At 38.3% G+C, this 21701-nt stretch overlaps 1 protein-coding gene across 1 annotated transcript; it reads right to left on the bottom strand.

Moving 5' to 3' along the window:
* Positions 1-612: 612 nt before the first annotated feature.
* On the bottom strand, positions 613-16274 carry frg1 (FSHD region gene 1). The gene is made up of 9 exons (XM_037764744.1): positions 16077-16274; positions 13857-13924; positions 11741-11863; positions 7708-7765; positions 7244-7358; positions 5454-5558; positions 5159-5250; positions 1592-1702; positions 613-777 (listed from the first exon to the last, which is right to left on the bottom strand). The coding sequence occupies exons 1-9, from the start codon at positions 16133-16135 to the stop codon at positions 741-743; spliced, it is 768 nt and encodes a 255-aa protein (XP_037620672.1). The 5' UTR covers positions 16136-16274; the 3' UTR covers positions 613-740.
* Positions 16275-21701: the final 5427 nt, after the last annotated feature.

Raw genomic sequence — 21701 nt, 5'->3', positions numbered from 1 at the left:
CTCCACTACATTTCAGAGGGAAATATTTTACTTTTTACTCCACTACATTTATTTGACAGCTTTAGCTACTTTTTCTCATAGACCGCTGATTTTTCCCCATTAATCATCCCACAGCTTCTCAGATTTATCTTGTGTCTCTTTGGAGGGAGCCCGACCACTAGGTTGGGAACCACAGGACAAAACCACCAAACTGAATGTGTAAAGTATACAGTATTAACAATCTAATAACGTAATATAGAATACATCAATCAAAGGGGAATCAGTCTGCAGAACGAGTGCTTTTACTTTTGATCCTTTAAATTGTTTTGCTGATAATACTTCTGTTCTTCTACTTCAGTGGGGTTTTTAAGTGAGTTTTACATGTTTTCTTTGTATTTTACAGAGTTGTATCAGTGTTTTTAAGGATTTGTGTACCTCTTCCGACATTGATACACTAAACATGAGACATCCTATAAACCAAAGGTTTAACAAACAGTTGCTCCACAGCAAAGTGAAATTATGGTTAATTATTTACACAGCATACTGTAGGTCAATGGATCATCTGAATTCTATAAATATCTCCATTAAGATGAATTCAGCTGGCTGATAAAAAATACACAAAGACCAATAAAACTGATTTGACCATGTCCTTTTATTTAAAATATTAAAAACAAAACAAAAAAACATACTACATTAAATGGCCAAATCTTTAAAATCAAGACATTTACAAAGACATGGCAGTATTCTACAAAGTTGAGCCTTCACTTGCAGTACCTGTCTGCTTTCATTTTGGCTCTCCTGTAATGAAAAGAAAGACATTCAGTGTTACAGTATGTGCCTGCAATCAATCTATTTTCTGTTATTATTATTATTATTATTAATTCAATGTCTACGCCTGTGGCATATTTCCTTTTTTAAAATATAAATATATGTTGCTAAGTAATACACGTAAAAAAATGTATGGAAGCTGGTCCCATTGCAGTGAGTGTTACGCTTAATGTAACATTTTTGTCTGGATCTACACAAATCTCTCCAATATATCACTGTAGGAAGACGTGATTAAGGGTAACGGTTACAACAGCAGAAACATAATTTAGAAATGTATTCACCATCTTGCCTTTTATACTCCGCATATTATTTTATTTTTCCTCAACCTTTCAGTTGAAGCTTAACATTTTAACTGTATTTTCTTTTTTAAAACAGAGGAACATTTTTCAAAAGCAACTCTTCATAAGTATTTAAAGGTATCCCTTCTATATTTTTTATGAACACACATTAACAGAAATTTCAGTGAACTGGAAGTCAATTAAAACATTGCAAAGTGTACCTCGTTACTTTCATATGTTGTGGATGGAGGTTTACAATTTGTTTGTATATATTACTCAGAAATGTAACTCAAAATGCCAGACTTTTATCGGCCTTGTATTTCACTCTGAGTGCTTTGATGGATTACTGTATATATTTAGCACAAATTGAACACTGTGAGTGAAAACGAGGAATTTGCAGCTTGATTTTATACCTTGATGTATAAATTCCCTTTATACATGAAGGAACAATTAAGGAAGAGTGATAAGAAAAAATAAATAAATATGTAATGATCTTATTTCCGCACCTGTCAAGCAAAGCTTCGTGAAACTTCCCGTCTGTTCTGGCTCTCTTTAGCGTGGAGGAGTCTCCCTCGTTAACCCTGAGCCGCCGATCTTGAAAACTCTGAAACTTCTTCCTGTAATTCACACAGGAACATTAATCAGATTATTACAAAAAGGATGTGCAAAGGCAAATGACTCACCACCCGATACACACACACACAAAAAGAGCCTCACCCTCAAAATTACTGACATTTTCACAACTTATCCTCTTTTGAGAGCTGACACTGAGGCTCTAAGAAGCTACAGTAAATCTTTGACAAAAAAATCCAAACAATAATCCCAAATACTAACTAAAGCAGAATATCTAAATGTCCAAGCCGACTACCTGCCACAAACCAATATATACTGCACTATTATTTAAATATTCAATGAAGGCTGGACGTGGAATTAGTTAATGAGGTTGGAATATCCTCCTTATTAATCAAAATTTCAGCTTGAATCTATACATGTATCTAAATACGCTCTACCAGAAATTGAGCAAGGCACCACGTATGGTTTTCAAGCACTGGTCAATTTTGAGATTTTGGTCTATTTTGCTTCCATAACAGGTCTTCTTTCAGATTAATGGAAAGAAAACATCCAAAATACACATTTAGGTGTTTATTTTACTACTTTGTCTATTTGAGTCTGTGGATTTCTCCTAAATTCACCAAAAGTTACCATTAGACAATGTCTCATTTACATATCTAAACATAAACTTTTAGAAAACTTTAATTACAAAAAATAATTGTCTTAATGTAAGCAATCAACTGGAGAAGTTTCATGGTGATATTTATTAGTAAACATTTTTTACCTTATTCACCTGTAGTGTCTTCAAAATGTATGGAATTTTATAACACATATCTTTAAAGGGCGTTTTCTCATAATGAGTTTTTTCTCACTCTGAGACAGAAATCTCCACTTCAGTGGCACTTACATACACCAAACTTTCCCATTTCATTCCTATCTATATTCTGAAGGTTTTTTTTACCGAGGGGTTTGCTCATATATCATTCATAGCCTGATTTATAAAACATTTTATCCTTAAAAAACATGGTGAAAATGGATTTTTTTTTTACAACTGTTGACAGAATTTTCTGCTTTATGGAGTAATAAAAAGAGATTTTCCCTCCGTAAAAAACCTTTGACTCTAATATGTCAACAAAATGAAACAAGAATTTTGAACCTGGCTTTATCCAACATTCAGATTTCTGTTCTGGAAATGTATGAAAATAGCACATATATGATAAGATAACGCCTCATTTGCGTATCTAAACATAGAACGACAGAAAACTAAAAAACAAAACTATTTGTCAAGTAATCAACTGGGGAAGTTTCATGGTGGTTTTTATTTGTTAAATGTTTTACCCTATTCACCTGTAGTGTTTCCCCTTAAATGTGCATCTTAAAACATTTATAATTCTATTATTTTATATTTAAATGCAAGTAATCTTAACAATATGTTCAAATATCTACCACAGCAGTGCCATAAACAAGCGACGCATCCAGTCAGAAACTTCTTTGATATTTAGTCTCTCTTTGCTCTGCCTGTGTTTTATGATTCCCAAGCTGCACTCCATCCTGAAAGGCATTTTAGACGCTAAACACTACATCAAGACACAGGCTCAAGGGCAGCCATTATCAACATGTCAACATGATGAGTCCATTTCCCCAGCATTCATCTAAAACAAATAATAGAGCGGGAACACAAGCCAACGCATGGCAAGCAAAAAAACAGCTTCAGACATATTGCCTGGAACTTAATAGGCTGCAGACGGGCCGTATATATAAAACACTTGCAGCGTCGGAAGCTGAGATGCGGTGTTGCCCGCTTTCTCTTCCTGCTCTAACAGCAGACCATCAATTGCATCTTTAAAGGCGCGGGACTGATGAGGCGGTAGCTCAAAGGCGTCATCTCACATCCAGTGATTTTGTTGTCAAAATCTTGTCGGTACAGGCCGACACAATGGGAAGATAATAGGAAGGAAATCACCCTCAATTCCCCTCAATCACTATAAAGTGCTTTAGCGCTCGTTTCAGAGGAGGCTGAAAGGTATAGGGCTTAAACCACAAAACATCAAGCTGTTGAGAAACACCGGTATGATTATTGATACAATGCGACAACAGCTTAAAGGCAAATACCACTTCAAAGTCACTTCCAGGGTTTAAAAAAGGAGAAACAAAAACTGCAAGAGATACAGTGTGTGCCTCACTGACAATAAATTCATTCTATACATTTTTTAAGCTATAGAGTGCTGCAGGATTGAGTCCTAAAACCTGGAAATGAGTTAGCATTTTATTCTTCCAGTTCCCTTGTCTGGAAGTCAATGGGTTTTTTGAATGGGTTTTAGTTAGATGCCTGAAATAAGGTCTGTGGTTAACACAAGCTGAAAAGATTTTAACGTTTTGTTCTACAATATAAAATATGTCGGTAAATATCCCACTCGAGAATTTTAAAGCATTTACATGTCGTAAATAAGGCGATTGCCAACAAGCGGCTAAATGAGACTACAAAACGTCATCACGCCGACTCGTCCACCTTTACCGCCTCGTTGTGTATACTCGTTGTTTATAGCCTAATGTTAGCATTTTACTTCTGGCGATTGCATTCACACTTTAAAAATCAAATGTTTGTTTGCCACAGATCTTATTTTCTGCAATAATCCAAAACCCAATGGAAAAATCCCATTGACTTTTTGTCGAGGGAACCAGGGCGATGCTAACTTCCTGGTTGGCCTACAAAAATACATCATCATCATACAGCACTCTAGTAACTAAAAATAATTTTCACAACATCTAAATGGCTAGATGGATGTTTTATGAGGCATTGTAGCGAACCACTTATCACATATCCCAAATTACTGATGTATGTCATGTGATAACGACTAAACCATCTCCATGACAACTGAACAGCTCATCTTGTGACCCAGAAAGAGAGAGCCCTACAATCCAATCCAATACAGACTATTATTTGTAATTGTTTGTATGTGTGCTTGTTTATACTGTTTGTATCTGTATATATGCAACACTGTGTGTGTGATAGCATAACTGCATACTGTGTATCTTTTATTCTTGTATTTTATCTTGTTTTTATTTTCTATTGTCTCGGCTTTTTAATGACTGTTTTTAATTGTATTTAAATGTCCGTCTATAATGTGTTTCTTTTGCACTTCTGTCTTGATGCTTTTAATGTTTTATGTAAAGCGCTTTGATTTGCCTTGTTGTTGAAATGTGCTATATAATTAAACACGCCGTGCCTTATACACGTTGACTGGAGAGCAGCCAGGGCACACGTTTCTCATTGTATGAAAATGCCTTGGCATTTTAATGCAGAGGAAGAAGTATTTGGGTGAAAGAACTTCTGACTGGCTCCTAAATGTCACCTTAAATGCAGCACAAAAGGGTCTACTGGACCTAACAAAGAATGGCAGACAGTTAATTTGAAAGTTGAATGCAGAGAGAAGCCAACATGGGTTTCCTTCATTTGTTATTGACTGGGCTGCTTGTGTATTAAGTGAGAACTGAAGTTATACATAGTGGAGGTTACGTACACATAATTGACCTCGCAAGACTTCACGTTGCCTCTGTCCTCTTCTGCAATCTCATCTTTACGCTTGACCTCTTGTTCTGCACTCGATCTGATCTGCTCATCATTCAGGGAACAAAAAAAAAAAACAGAAAGCAGGAGAAGTTTTGCATTAAATATCAATACCTGGAACCCCCTGAAGTGAGGTCACATAACATTTTCCCCTTCCATCTCAACAGTCAGGACCCCACAGAGAGTGCATGCTTAAAATGAAAAGGATTAACATGCAACCTTGTGGAAGAACACAATTTACACATCACCTTCACCATCTCGCCATCCCCTGCTGTCTTGCTCTTGGCCTCGATGTCCCCACTGTCACTGTAGGAGATGAAACAGCTATTTGCTGCCATGAGAGCCATTTTGCCCTGAGGCAGACCAGGAAGAAAACAGAGGAGGAGGCAGTAGATTAGATAGAATTGCAGTGGGATTGGTTGTTGTGACAGGCATGAAAGGTTGCCTGATATTTGATGTAAAAGAGTCTCAAGGTTGTGCTGGGCGGGTTGTTTATAGGTTCAACAAAGCATCAAGGCGAGCGGTGCGCTACAGTGATAAGGTAGATGCATTCTGCATAATGAATTAGTTGCTTTTACTGCTACTACCGCTAAGTGCTATCTCTCACGGGCTAAACTCTAATCAGCCATGAGGTGAGCCGTGAAAGGCAGTGGGACAGGAGAAAAAAAAAATGTGTCCCTTTTTACATGATGTGCCACTACTGCAAAAAATATGTGCTGTTATTTCAAATACCAATCGTTGTTCATGGGCATCCATGGAAATAAAAAAAAATACTTATACAAATACATTCTAATAAGTATAATTCTTGTTACATTATCTATACAATATTCATTCTTGCATTCTTTGCACTGTCATGCTGTCTTGCACTAATTGTACCTACAGGTAAAAGTGATGACTATTTTTAATATCGATCAATCTGCTAATTATTTTCCTCAATTCACAATTGAAAAATGCTCATCCTAATTTTCCAAAACCCAAATTAACATATTCAAAAGTGTTGTTTTATTCAGACAACAGTCCAAACCCCAAATTATTCAGTTTATTATAATATATGACAAACAAAAGCATTAAATAGTCACATTTGAGATGCTGAAAGCAGTGAAATGTTGGCATTTATGCTTGAAAAATAACTATAGTAGTTATTATTTGCTGATTACTTTTCTGTTAATCAACTAATTGATTGTTTCAGCTCTACTTGTACTGAAGAGAAGATGACCGCACACTTTGCCCCAATAATTTTGTAATTTAACTGATTCCATCTAAATTAAGAGAAAACATCAACAATGAGTATGTTTACATGCACACTAATATTCCACTAATATTCTGAATTTGATATGAATGTAAACGGCATATTGCGTTCGGATATTCTGAATTAGGCCTTATTCCGAATGGAGCATTTGTCGATTAAGACCTGGGGGATATGCCGATATTATTCGGGTTTTAGGAGCATGTTGTATACAGCACATTCGGAATATGCCCTGAGCTCCTCAAATGGACCAGATGATGATGATGTTAAGAATGGGGAAAAATACACGTTAGCCAGCTGACTTGTTTAGCTAAATGGGTTGTTTGTTGGTCAGCATGACATACTGTACGTCATGGGGACATTTTATGTTAATTGGGCGGAACGCATTGGCCGAAATACAATTTCGGAACCCATCGACTATCATCTGACAACGATTTCGCTTTTCATTGTTATTATATATTTTATTGGTTTAAAATGAGCTTTTAAGCAGGCAACTTGTGAAACAATCCAGTCGTACACACCGTCTCTCAACTCCAACTCCAGTTTTGCATCTTAAGTTGCCAGTCAGACTGTAAACAATGAGCAGCGCACGGGAGGAAACAAAAGGAAGTCTTGGCCTGGATATACGCTGGCTACACCGGAACCCCAGAAATATAAACCCTTGCTCCCAGAGGCTTATCCGTCGCCAGACCAAAAGCCCATGGGTTCTGACTTCCGAGACGGCCTGCATGTCAACAGGGTTAAATCTACATATGTACCAAGATTAGAAAGAACTTTACAAGATCCACTCACGTCCTGGAAGACTGCTTCCCATTGTTCCCTGGAGCCAATGGCATCAGAGCGGCCCACTACCAAACCCTCAGAGTTGATGCCCAGGTATTTTCCATATCCAGACTTCAAGGCTATCCTGCAACAGGAAGAATTACCAAATTAAATTCTACGATGGCGGTACAATGACACAGCCTTTTCAATGCCTCAAAAAGACAGAACAGGCTACTGTGATTTTTATTGGGAGAGCCGATATGTTATATATTTCTGTGGCTTTCCGAAATATTTTGTCTTCATAACAGGAAAGGTTTAATAATATCAGTAAAGGGTTAATCTGAGATTCACAACTGAAGCTCCAGAACAGGCAACACCTCCACAAGGAGAGAGTGAATTACTCTTGTTACATTTAGACACTATAAAAGTCCCTGCAGAGGCGGGGTGCTAAAGCTGATGCAAATACAACGTGCAGTTTGTCTTTGCTTACTCACCTTGCGTCTGAGAGCTTGATGGCAGTAAACTGTTCTGGGGGGTCGGGTCCTTCATCATCTGAAACATATAAAACAATGTTTACCTTTTAAAGATTTTACGGCTGTTAGTTTTGCTTTTTAAATGGCTTCACATTGGTCTATCATTTAGAATTTATCATTTGTTTAGATTTGTTATTAATGAGGCTCCTCTACCTGTTAGGAACAAAAACATGTTGCAGTAGGGCGACTGCCAAGTTAAAAGGATAGTTTAGGTGTTTGGAAGTGGGGTTGTATGAGGTACTTATCCATAGTCAGTGTATTACCTACAGTAGATGACGGTCGGCACGCCCCCAGTTTGGAGAAGCAGACAGGAGTACCAACACGGGAGCAAAGCAATATGCTATTGTAGACGAGGCCGGCAGCAAAACGTATTTTAGCCACCTAAAAGACAGGCTCACCTAAAAAAATCAATATCTTTTTAAGTGTATGCTATATTTAAAATATTTTCCAATGGGGAACTGAACCGAAAGTGAAACTTATCTATACTATTTTTGTCAACTGAATCTGGCTGCTTTGAAGCGAGCACAGATAATAGAGTTAATAGAGCCAGCATATTTTCACATCTTAAGGCCTTTGCATATCAAGTCCGTATTTTTCGTACGAAATTGTCGCATGTTTAAAAATCAATATGACCTGGCGTTTTGTCAATCATGTTTACACGCTGACTCCGAAACTTTCGTCCATCAGTTTTCTGAAAAGGTTTCGATTTCGTTTTTTTCATTGACCTCGCAAAAGAGGAAAATAGGGTTGTTTGACCACTCAGAGCCACCGTCCGTGCAAACGCCATCATCCAAAGTGGATGATAAACATTCACTTCATCTCCCTGCTCAAAGCACTTTACAATAAAGAAATAAAAGAATATAGAGATGATTGTGAAAGGTGATTGCAGAACAGCTTGTAATCAGGGATGGTCACAAGACAAAGGATGTAGGAAAGATTAGACAGAAATGATTGTGCTCTGGGCAACTAAACAATAGCTTCTAACTAATGTCAATCATTCATTAGCCCCGTTTAGAACTACCGATATCCAATGCATCCATTTAATTAATTAATTAATTGTCTTGCATTGGACTCAGTGTGCAAGGTTTCTGTGCTTTTTTTTCGTTCTAAATATAGCATACACTTAAACTGATATTGTTTTAGGTGAGTCTTTCTTTTACGTGGCTAAAATACATTCTGTTGCTGGCCCCGTCCACTGCGCTGTACTGCTTTGCTCCTGTGCCGAACTCCTGTCTGTTTCCCCAAACCGGGGACCGTCATCTAATGTAGGTAATACACTTACTGTGGATAAGTACCTCATACAACCCCACTTCAAAAGACCCAAACTATCCCTTTAAAATATTCTGTGATGCAAGATGTTTGACCCATAACCAAATTTTGGGCACTGATCTTTTAGTTTAGACTAAAAAAAAGCTTTTGCCACACAAAACAATATTTAGTATTTAATTAATTACTATGCAACAATTATGTGCCAGTATTAAAATGTGCATAATTTCTTCTCATGGCAAGTTTATACTCGAGACCTGCTTCATGTTTTAGTAATGCATTTCTTGTAATTAATAATGCAAACCCTCTGGCTACGTAGCGCTGTGTTGATCTGGGTCCATGTCACCAGCACTGAGACATTTGGAATAAGATACGAAACGAACTGTTGTGTTGCATTTAAATAATGCTTTACTTTATACAGAGGTCTCCCTGGGTTCCTCATGATTTCATAACAGTGACCTGCCTGTGATTAGGTCACTTCCAGACCTTTACAATAAATCAAAGTTGCGTCATACAGACATCAGGTCAAGGGAGAGCAGAGCCTGCGAGACATTAACGAGGAAAGCATTAATAAAGTAGAGCTAAAATGTGACACAAGCTGCCTCTTCAAAGGGCTGATTATCTCTGGAATATGTCAGATGGTGAACCTCGGAGTTGGTAAGAGAACATCAGCATGTTTCCTCTGACCTGAAAGTGGCTGTGAACACTTTTCTGCAGTCTTCTAAAACGCTGTATCATCCACACCGCGGTGCCTGTGCAGAAAATCCAGTAAAGTGGGGAAAATCTCTAATCTCTCTTTCTATACTGCTCTCGCATCCTCTTTCATCTCCTAGAAATGAGCTTATGTGCATGCAGAGGATGAGGACCCACTAAGGGAATTGGGATGTTACAATCTCCCAGCCATTTTCACTGGTTCTCACAAAACGTGTGCTGAATTAATTGTCAGTAGTGTCTCTTTACGGGCAAACTGTTTCAATGAGCACCACTCCCTCAGAAGAGTCCCGGAGGCAGGAGTGAGTGAAAACTCAGAGTTGACTCTGTCCTTACCCTTAACTCAACCCCTGTTCAGCCTTTTTAGTCTGGTGTCTGGATTTACTACTTAAATACTTACTGCTTTGCGGACTGAAGGTAAAACCCGCCCTGTCATCTCCACAACGCCTGCAGCCTACAGTAAATGTAACCTCAAAATTGAGTTTTAAGTTCCTCAAGTTTGTACAAGTGTGGCATAAGTGAGCATATGTAGAATTTTGAATCTTCCTCTAAAATGCAGGCAAAATGAGATGCAGAACAGCTTACATTCTACAGGGCGCTATTTTTGCATTATAATCCTGCTTTGCAATTTCCCCCAGGTAAAGTCTCAATCTTTTCTTCTGTGCTACATATATAGATGCATCATCCTGGGTAAGACTGGCTGATACGGATCAATATATTAAGATAACTACTCCAATAAATACTTTATTGTCCCGCAGGGAAATTTGTCTTGTGCTCCAAGCCACTGCATCACACAACATTCATAAAAAGACTTGTTCAATATCAGTATATATCACAATATGGCAGTTCTACGCAAAATTGCATATAAATGAATCAAATTGATGGTTCAGTTCAATACAATTAAATGTGTTCCTTCAGGTGGATCTCTTCAAACTAGGGCTGCGACTAACAATCCTTTTTATTATTAATTAACCTGCCAATTACTCTCTAAACTAATTGTTTTGCCTATCAAATTTCAGAAAATAATGAAAAATGCCTATTATAATTTCCCACAGGCCTAGGTGATATGGTGGTGTTAAAATAGCTTGTTTTATTCGACCAACAGTTTAAAACTCAAAAGATATTTTTTTGAATATTTTAAATGACAAAGAAAAAGCATAAACTCCTCACATTTGAGGAGTTGGGACCAGGAAATGTTTGTAATTTTTCCTTGATTATCAATTAATTGATTATTAAAATAGTTGCTGATTAATTTTCTCTTGATCGACTTTAATCAATTAATCAAGTAATTGTTGCAGCTCTTCTTCAAACATATGCAACAAAGACCCTAATAAGTAACTTAGTTTGGTTTTATTAGAATTTGTCTGAAACCATTAATTGGACAACAGCATTCTGCAAAACGGTAACATGACATGATCATATCATCAATATACAATTCAACGTGAAGTACAATAATATTGTCTTATTGCTCAGCCATAATCCTGCGGTTTAGAGCATTATTCTATGTTCCATGACATAACATTACCTAAAAAAAACACTTACAAATGTGTCCTTCTGGGTTAAAAATGCAATTGAGCATTAAAGATATGCTCGTGGAATTAAATATAAATGGTTAAAAATCTTTGTAAAATCGGAATAGGACAATGGGATAACTGTTCTCCATGGACTACTATTAATCAATATCTGGCAATTATTTTGAGTGAGAAATATGACATGAAGCGGTAGAAATTTTTGCCATCATTCAGCCAGCGAAAGCAGAAAATGGCACCCAAAAAAATACCTCAAAAAACTTGAATAGAAATATTAGTACAAACTGCTCTTTCATGCATAAAAATAAACGTTTTATAATCGAAAATAAATTATATAGTTAAACTAAGTCAACTATCCCTCCTCATAATATAAATGTTCTACTGTGCTGAGAAGAAGTGATCAAGTTGAGTAAAAGCTACTAGAGCTGTGTGAATGACCCGACTCCTGAAAAGACAAATTCTGAAGTCACACCAGTGCGTCTTCTTACCTTTGTGTGGTGCGCCAACTGTGAAAAGCCCACTATCCAGGGCATGGATGTACGAGTTGTTCTGCATCTCTATGGCAACCGTTCCAGTGATTTCCCCCAAGGTGCTGATAGCCCACCAACCACCTGGTGAGCAGAAAGGCCCATGTCACACAAGGTCTAATGACACATGGCACCGCTGTGTGCTTGAAAGCAACAGAAACCTTAAAGAGGACCAATTATGCTTTTGTGCCCTTTCCTTTAGTGCGTTTTATAGTTTTTTTGTGCATGTAAAAGGTCTGCAAATTTACAAAGCCCAAAGTCCACTCCAAAGGGAGTTACTCTTCCCCACAGAAACACTGCTCCTGAACTGCCTGAAACGCCTCGTTGGAAGCAGGGTCTGAAATTAGCGCCCAGCGCCCGCCACCCGTGAAATGCCGGTAAATTGTAGCGGCCGTTAAAATTATCAGGCCGTCTGCCGCTTTGGCGGACAGTGAAAACGCTAGGGATGGGAATCAAGAATCAGTTCCTGTTGAGAATCGGTTTCAAGTTATCCGATTCTTTGGTATCTCATGCCTCCGTGACTATCGATTCCTCGTATCGATGCTTTCCGCCAGATGCATGCACAATGACGTGACGCCATACGCATGCTGTATCATGTTTCAGTATGTTTGGGACCGGAACCAAGGCGGAGAAAAAAAAAACTCTCAGCACCGTGGCACTAAGAAACGTGAGGGGACGCACCCACAGGTTCATTATCAATTATGATGCGTTCAATCTCTATTTGGTAAAAATTTGTATTGGGCAAAGGTAAATTATAACGTTATCATGACATGTTCAAATGTAATCTTGTAAAATGTAGTTTTTCATGAGAAACTTCAAATTAATATAGTTCTTTGAAGGAGATAGATTTCGAAAGTAGCAGGTCAAATTTCTGGTGGCAGACAAAATCAAACACTTGCCTGCCACAGTGGCAGGCAGTGACAAAAGTTAGTTTCAGACCCTGGCTGGAAGTCCTGCCTCTTCTTCTGTACCGTGGTGATGTCACAAAGTAACACATTTGCATAATACCTGCATAGTGGCTAGTTTGGCCCTCAAACAAAGCGACTACAATACACGACTTTAGCCCTGATTTTCCGCTCCAACAGTTTTTGGAGCTCCCCACCCAAAGTCCCAGATCAGAGGCAAATCAGCCTTTGCCCCCCACTCGCACATTGGCGCTTGAGCGTTATGTGTGAGCTGCTCAAAGACACAAGCCCAGAGGCTTGCTGATACCTCGCAGACACAGTCCAGATATCTAGCATGCTAAATATCTGGACCATGGGCAACTAGTATAGAAACACAAAATACTGATTCTACTGTATATCAATAATTCTTTTCAATTATGCACATAAATAAACCTTAGATTTATGTGGTCTTTAAAAGTTCTGATTGGGCCTTGAATGTTACTATTGGCTGATTTTGACAAAGAGAGATATTTCTATACTCTATTCTTTTGAACTTGTCAAGCTCATTTACTCCCATCATATTGCAAAGAGCATGAAAAATAATTGTCTCACCCATCTACAGTACATGCTACAAGAATATTCACTGCGTAAAAACTGAATAAGTAGGATTTGTGCGATGTGGTTTGCAAACACAACATTCAAAGCTGGTCCCTCCTCCCTGGCTCAACGACACTAGCCAGCGAGTTCAGCGATCTTCAGTCTAGCTAGCTAATGGGCAAAGTATCTGTTTCCAGACAGGAGAATTTAGTGGAGCTTCCTGAGCTTCTGACTCTGACGACACTGATTACAGTGTCAGCCCGGGCAGAACAGAGCCTTGAGGGAGGAGAAGAGGCTGAGGAGTGGCAGCTGGAGGCGGAGGCAGAGGCAGAGCGAGGGGCAGAGAAATGCCCAGAAACATCCTGAGCACAGCAAAACGAAAAGAAAAGAGAAAATACAAGCTGAGGACAGGGCCTCTACAGATACACACACACCACACACTTCTATTGGGTCATAAGTGATGAGAGGGATTATTTTTGGTAGTCTATACATTGTTATACATGTTACTCATTGTGCCTATATAATGGAAAAATGAACAGGATATCAAAAGTCTTTGGTTTGCTCCTACAATTTAGAAATACAGTATATACACATACCAACAATATCAGCCTTTTCCTCGTCATCTCCTGCTTTTCTCTTCTTATCTTTATGCTTCCTCTTTTTCCTGTGAACAAATAGAACAAAATGTCTTCATTAGTAATTAGCTTGCTAAATTTGTAATTGCACAGCTAGGCCTTGCAAGCATACACTAACCTGTCAGGTTATGGTAATGGAAATTGATTATATATTCCTTGAAAATGCAACTGCGAGATTTTTTTTCCTCAATATGAATTATGAATCTCTAGGGCATGAGCTGCAGGACCTTCAGAAAGTATTCAACCTTGTTGACTTTAAAGAGTAACTTCACACCAGGAGGAAAAAGCAGTGTTTCACTGCCCGGTCTGATTTAAAAGTTTCAATCCAACAGTGATGTCACAGGGTCCTGGAGTACACCTGTACATCACTGCAGCAAGATGAGAGGTTAACCCACTGGACGTCAGCAAAAAGATGATGTTCAAAAGGGCATGAATTAACTCTTTAAATGAATGTTGTTGTGCTGCAACATGAATTCAAGACAAATTGATTTTTTTGTAGACAGTATATTAAAATTACCTCACAATAATAAAGTGAATTTAAAGTTTTTTATTTGTAAATTATTACCTGTAAATATGAAACCCAGAAATGCCTCAAAAGTAAAGCAGATTACAAGGTTAAAGGGACTGTTTGTAACTTCTTACACGTATAAATAAATCCAGTTCGGTGTCCCATGCGCGCTCTCGTGTGGCTACGCTGTTCAGACTCAGACTCCAACACAAACTACACAGAAGCACCAAAACCGCAAAGTTATATCTAGTGAAGCCTGTCTTGCAAAACAGGGTTGGAGTTGGCGGTCGTAGTACGAGGGGGAGACCGTAGCTTTGGTCGCCAGGGCCGGAGTCTCTGCTGTACTCTGCTCCTCTGCCTGCCTGCCTTAACTCAGCTCGCTCCACCTCACGTTCATGAGTGCACACTACACACTGCAGAAGAGTTTGTTTAGCTCTGAGAATATCTGGTAAATGTACAGTGGACGTTTGTGCAGAAATAAATGCTGCAGCTCCTCCAGACCAACAGAGGTTTATCGTGTCTTGTGAAGTGACAGGGCTCCGCAACGAGTTACATTATCGTCTCCGACCGGGTGCCGGTGTCTCACCTGTTTTCTCCGTCCGCGGTCGGGAGGATGAAGCTGGAAAAGCCAACACTAGGATCAGCAGTGATTCATGGAGAGACCTTCGTCTGGTAGAGTGATATTGTGGTTTTAGCTGACGTGTGTCGCTTCACTGTTTTGAGCGATGCTCGTTCAAGTGTATTTAGAGCGAGCACAAGCGCGAACCGCTGATTTTCGTAGACTTAGCGGCCACAGGTGTCGCTGTTAACAAGCATTTCTGATTCTTACAAACAGTCCCTTTAAAGTTTTGGGTATTTCTGTGTGTGTGGTTGTTTGTAATTATCCTCTCAATCTGACTATCCTGTTTTTATTCACAGGTGGCTCTAGAAAGAGTGAAAGTAGTCCCTATTCATTTTCCACTTCACAATGTACTTACACTCTAGAGATGTGGTGTTTCTCTGAACAGTTTCTTGGGCTTCACTAATATAAGCTCTGTCTACTATGACTAATATTTATACTTTAAATCAACAGTTTGCCACAGCTGAACTCTAACTAAACCATTGTTTGATACCACGTTGATTAGATCTTGAGGAGAGTTGTTTCTTGTTCTTTGTCAGGGTTTGGTGTTGATCTCATGGTGTAGGTAGCTGTGTGTTATGAATCATTTTGAGACTGTGCCTACCTGTTGTTTATGTTGCTCAGGCATCTCCATCATTAGCGAGCAATAAATGGTTAGCAAGTATTTTTAATGCACCTGAAATACTTGACCTCAGGTTATCTAACGATTCTGCTGACGCTAAACCTACTTTAAGACACAGTAACGCCAGCTTCTTCAGGTAAAACTGAACCACTGTTGATGTGTTTAGCTAACTAACTAACTAGTTAAAGAAGACGATAACGTGTTAGCTAACAGCTGAGTGTGTCACCATGGTGATAGTTAAACAGTTAACAACGGTTGCTAGAGGAATAAACAGTATTCTAGAACACTAACGTCTGTTTCACGTAGTTAGGCAACAATAACGTGTTAGCCTCAGCTAGCGTTAGCATAAGCTACATAAACCCAGTTGGTTAGCCGTGAATAATAATGCAGATGGCAGCGATTAGTGGTACTAAGTAAAAGAAAAACACTTACCCTTTGCTAGAACCTTTCAAAACCAGTTTGGTGGATTTTACGTGAGAATATTCAGCCATTGCTTCACCGAGCTAGTAGTTAGCTTAGCACGGCTACCAGGCTACAGAGACAGTAGTACGGCGGCCGCGGAGGGACATTCAACGTCTGATTCAAAACACATCCAACCGCTCAGTCTACGGTAAGCAACATGAACACCTTACTGACCTTACTGACCTTACTCACTACTCAACCTAAACAACATCATTCCTACTGTAGGCTACACTGAGTGACTTAATGTGAAATATGTGCACACTGTATTGCAAAACAACAGTCAACAGAAAATAGTATTCTAATATCCTATAAAAAACAATAGGTCTTTAATTTTTGTCAAACTATTTTAATTGTTGTTGACACTGTGTAATAGAGGTGATACAATTCAATACAGATATATGGTAATTAATATATATATATATACTGTAATTCATAGATAGATATATAGACAGACAGACAGACAGATAGATAGATAGACAGTGTGCATGTCACAGCCTAAGGGACAACCACATAATAATAGATGTATCTCACACTGCCTTTTATTTACTCCTCTACTTCATGTTTTTTTTTTATTTTTTACATTTATCCTTTGATAATGCAATATATTGTTATTAATTGTTTTGTATTTGTTTGTTTGTTTTATTGACACAACAAACATTAATTACTTCTTTGTTGTTTTCTTCCATTTACATGCATGTTCTTTTTAAATATCTATATATTGTAATTTGCTTTATGAGTTGTATATATATACATATATACATATATATTTTTTTAATTTATTATTGAATTGACGCTTTGGCAATATTGTTCACCTGACAATCATGCCAATAAAGCAAATTGAATTGAATTGAATTGAATAGAATTGATAGATAGATAGATAGATAGATAGATAGATAGATAACATACACCTAGAAAGAATTTAAAAAATAAATAAATGTGTAAATATGTTTGTAATGTTTTAAAATAAAGAGAGCTGTGCATTGCTGAAAATAAAGATGATGGAATGTGAAAAAAGATATCTTCATCGAAACTTTTGGTGATGTTAGGACTTTATATTAAATGGAAAAAAAGAATATTGGTTGATATAATCCAGACTGAATAGGTTGGGAATTATAGACACACATTCATTTGCAGACGTACTTAAAAACCTCTAGGTCCCCCCTCGTCCATATGAATTACACAACCGGTCATGGCACTGCACATCCAGCCCGTTCTCATTCCCAGGATGTCAAATACCGAGGCTTTGCCACAGCCGTCTGATGTTAGATATACCGGTCTTTCCATTAACTGCAATGTAAACCCATCCGCATCAACATTAAATGCCCAGAGAAAGTGCTGTGGTGACGTTTAAAGAGCGAAAGAGACGCACAAACACAAGGCTTTCATCCAGGAGACTGCTGTTCAGATCCACTTTCATGTTACAATCAGCTGTTCGTTGTCCCGTGTTCACGACTTCCAGTGTGATTTTCACTGTATAAATATAGTTGTTTTAAGCCCAACCATGTTGCCTTTTCCCAAACCTAAATACAATTATATTTCCTGAACCTAAGCAAGTCTTTTTGTTTAATTCACAACATTAAGCATGTGTTTACGGCGACTGAAAAGTGACGCAAAGGGGTCTGACAAAGTGCCAGTATGCGACGAGTTGGGATGAGAACGTGTTGGCACATCCCCAGCACACACTATTCACATTATTTAGATTCCCATGGTTACCACTATCTGTGTTGTTGAGTTATTGTCATGCATGTAAATAGCTTCTGGGAGCTGACTTTGGTTAGGATATCTCTACCTGTGTGTCCAGAGGAGTGAAACTCCAGTGAAAGTGGATGGGAATAATGCAGGTGGCCTTTGAGCAGATAGTCATACTCATACAATCATCCCACAGGTCTACTGTTTTTTCCTAATCTGCACCTTTGAGCCTTTGAGTGATTTTTGAATATCCGAACTAGCTTAACAGGTACATTGAATGCATTTTATTTCAGATGTAATCATAGCAGATCATAAATCATAAGAGACATTTTATTATATATACTGTATCTGGATTGAGGTCAGGGTCTGAAGAACTGGCATTTGTCTCTTCTTGCCAGCAACGCACGCACGCACACACCAGAAATTTTCAATATTCTCTGAGTCAAACCTCTGAGACCTTTGCCTCAAATTTAAAAATAGCCCCACTAATCGACTGTTAAGGTAGGCAGGGGAGTGACCTCAGGGATGGTGTCCTCATATGACAGTTCATGCTAATATTGCCTCATTTAACAGGAATGGCCCAATCAGGAGGCTGTGACAGGAGCTAATAAATCATCTGTGGACACTGTCAAGAAGTAAAATAAATTAGACAGTGGCTTGTGTTATCTGCTCAGTGCAGTAAACCTCAACAGGTAAGAACTCAATCATCCAACAGCAAAAAAAAGTGTCTTCAGACGGGAGAAAAACAGATGAGGGCTGCTCAAAACTCAGCCAGACTCACCATAATAACTCCAGCACAAAACACGTCTTAACTGATGCAGAATAGAAGCTGTAATACCTTAGTGAGACTCCTGGTGTTGCTGTGCTTGAGGGAAGTTGGTTCAGAGTACGAAAGATTAATCTGGTCAGAAAAGTCTGGTAAGCTTTAAGGAAGCTAGCCAGTGGGGCTTTCAGAAGTCATGAATCAACATTTTACCCTGCTTGAACTGAATCCCACTTGTGCTTCATTTGTCAAGTTCAATGATACTTTGACAGCAATCCCTGTTGTTGATGGGATTAAACAGTCATAAATTGTACTGAGAGAGCTGAGTGGTTAAGCCTATAAGTACTTAAAAAGAGCTGACAGAAGACAGCGTCAAGCAAAATAGTAACACACAGAACCTGATGCTATAGCACCTGATTTCTGCAGACCGATATAAAGGTACCACCCTCTAATACATCAACCCAATGCCTTAAATAATGCCTTAAAATATTTAAATAAATAATTCACGAATGATCAGTTATAAACTCTTAATACGGACAACATATGGGTTGCCAGGTTGTGAAAAGTTCCTCTTGATGGTTTATCCTTTCTATTTGGTAATGCAATCATAAATAAAATGTTTACTCTCCAATAAGCAATCAAACCCAGTTTTTTTAACCCATTTAGCAATAGCCATTAAATATATTTATATTCTGTAATTACAAGGGCTGTCAATCGCTGTTTATCTTTCAAAATGTACCTTAAAGGGAGATTTGTCAAGTGTTTAATACTCTTATCAACATGGGAGTGGGCAAATATGCTTGCTTTATGCAAATGTATGTATATATTTATTATTGGAAATCAATTAACAACACAAAACAAAGACAAATATTGTCCAGAAACCCTCACAGTTACTGCATTTAGTATGAAACAATATGCTCAAATCATAACATAACAAACTGAAGCCCAACAGGCAACAACAGCTGTCAGTGTGTCAGTGTGCTGACTTGACACATATCTTGAGGTCAGAGGTCAAGGAACCCTTTGAAAATGGCCATGACAGTTTTTCCTCGCCAAAATTTAGCGCAAGTTTGCAGCGTTATATAACCTCCTTTGTGACAAGCTAGTGTGACATGGTTGGACAGCTTTAAAACTGAGCCCGGTACAACCTCCGGAAGATCGATTGTGTCAATGCGTTGACAACCCTAGTAATTACCTCTCCATAGTGTAGTTGTATATTGTTATTAATGGCAGAATCTGCCATTCCCACGCTGGTTTTAAATTGCCAGTTGCCACAGGAAACTATGCATCCATGTAATCCAATGTTACTATTTTAAAGGTCCAGTGTGTAACATCTGGCGGCATGTAGTGGTGAGGTGCAGATTGCAACCTCTCCCTTGTGCCAAGCATGTAGAAGAACTATGGTGGCTGGCGTTAAAACGTGAATGGCCCTATCTAGAGCTTTTGTAAAAGTAGTGTATCATTTAAAGAATAGCAGAGCCAGTGCGTAGAATGTGTGTGTACGTGGGAAGTGAGTGGTGTAGCAAGGGAGAAAGAGTTGCGGAAAATGTGTGTGAGCGAACAAGTGAGCTAGTGGAGCAGAATACAGAGTTAGTTTAGCTGTGAGAATATCAAGTGAATGCTCAGTGAAAGTTGTAGTTTGTGCAGAAATAAATACTGCAGCTCTTCAAGACCAACAGAGGTTTCCTGTGTCTTGTTTCCCGGCGGCTGAGTGGAGTGACGGGGGTTAACTCTGGAGCGAGTAACGTAACTGACTCCAGCCCAAGCAGGAAAATTTTACAAAGTGGTTTGTCTTTCTGGGCTACTGTAGAAACATGGCAGCCGGCTCCACGAAGAGAGGACCCACTCCCTATGTAGATATAAACCGCTCATTCTAAGGTAACAAAAACACAACGATTCTTATTATCAGGTGATTATACACTAAAGAAAACATACTTATTAATATTATATCCCATTTCTGCCAATAGATCCCCCTAAATGCTACACACTGGTCCTTTAAACGACGGTGCCTATTTTTGCTTATGAAGTCTACATTCCATTTGTAAGAGAAATAATTAATTTTTTCACAATATAGTCTTTCTTTCATAAGTCATTATTAAAGAGGATTGTTTTTTTTTTTTTACAATTATCCCTCAAGTATGCAGTTGATGTTATGAACTTGTTGGTAAATGAATTTTGGTCCAGACACCATAGCTCTTTTCCAGACAGTAAGTGGTCCATTTAAGGGTCTAAATGATGAATTAAAGAGGTTGTTAAAAACACAATGCAGGTGTAATGCTGCTGGAGAAGAATAAACACCAAGCCTTTAGTATCTTATTGTTTATATATTCAAACTTAAAGCACCACAAAAACTAATACCCTACATCAAATCCAACCAAAATGACATGTCCAGAACACTAAATATTCTACAGCTATTACCTCGTCCTGTCATCTGTATATTTATTGCCTCAATGATACATCACAATATCAGTGCTCATGCTTTGCCATCTCGAATACGAGTTTGATGGAGAAAATCCTTCTTTCAAAATGTAGGATGATTACAATTTATGCAAATAATGTAACAGCGTCACACCTCTCACAGTCTAAATGTTAGATCTGTCATCTTGTGAAGGATGAGTTAATTCAGGAACACTCCTATGTCCTTTGTGTCTTTCATGTCCTTGTTAAAGTGCCTTTTGTCTAACAAGTCTGCCTGCTCCATTAGCTGCCTTTCAACTGTGAAAAAGCACATTTATCATCCTTTATATATACTGTACAAAACCCACAACAGTGCTGACAAGGAATTAACTCCTTAATGCTGATGTGAAACCTTCCTCTTTTTTTGTTTTTGTCCCCTAACCTGCATCACAGATGATAAACAAGTGCAGTTTAATTTTTTATTTGAGCCAAAGGGTTTGATGATGTCTGTGAGTTGTCCATCTGCACCACTTTGATCCAGACTCAAATATCTTGACAGCAAAGGATGGATTGCTATGAAATTATGTACAGACATTCATGTTCTCCAGAGAATGAATCTAAATGAATTTGGTGATTTGGTGTCTTTTCCTCTTGTACCACCGAGAGGTTGACATTTTTGGTTTTGAGTGATATATCTCGACAAATGTTGGATGGATTTTTTAAAACATTTTTCTTTTATTATTTAT

Source organism: Sebastes umbrosus, chromosome 3 (assembly GCF_015220745.1).
Source record: "Sebastes umbrosus isolate fSebUmb1 chromosome 3, fSebUmb1.pri, whole genome shotgun sequence".
NCBI lineage: Eukaryota > Metazoa > Chordata > Actinopteri > Perciformes > Sebastidae > Sebastes > Sebastes umbrosus.
The sequence above is the reverse complement of the archived record's forward strand: the minus strand, read 5'-3'. Positions and strand labels throughout refer to the sequence as shown.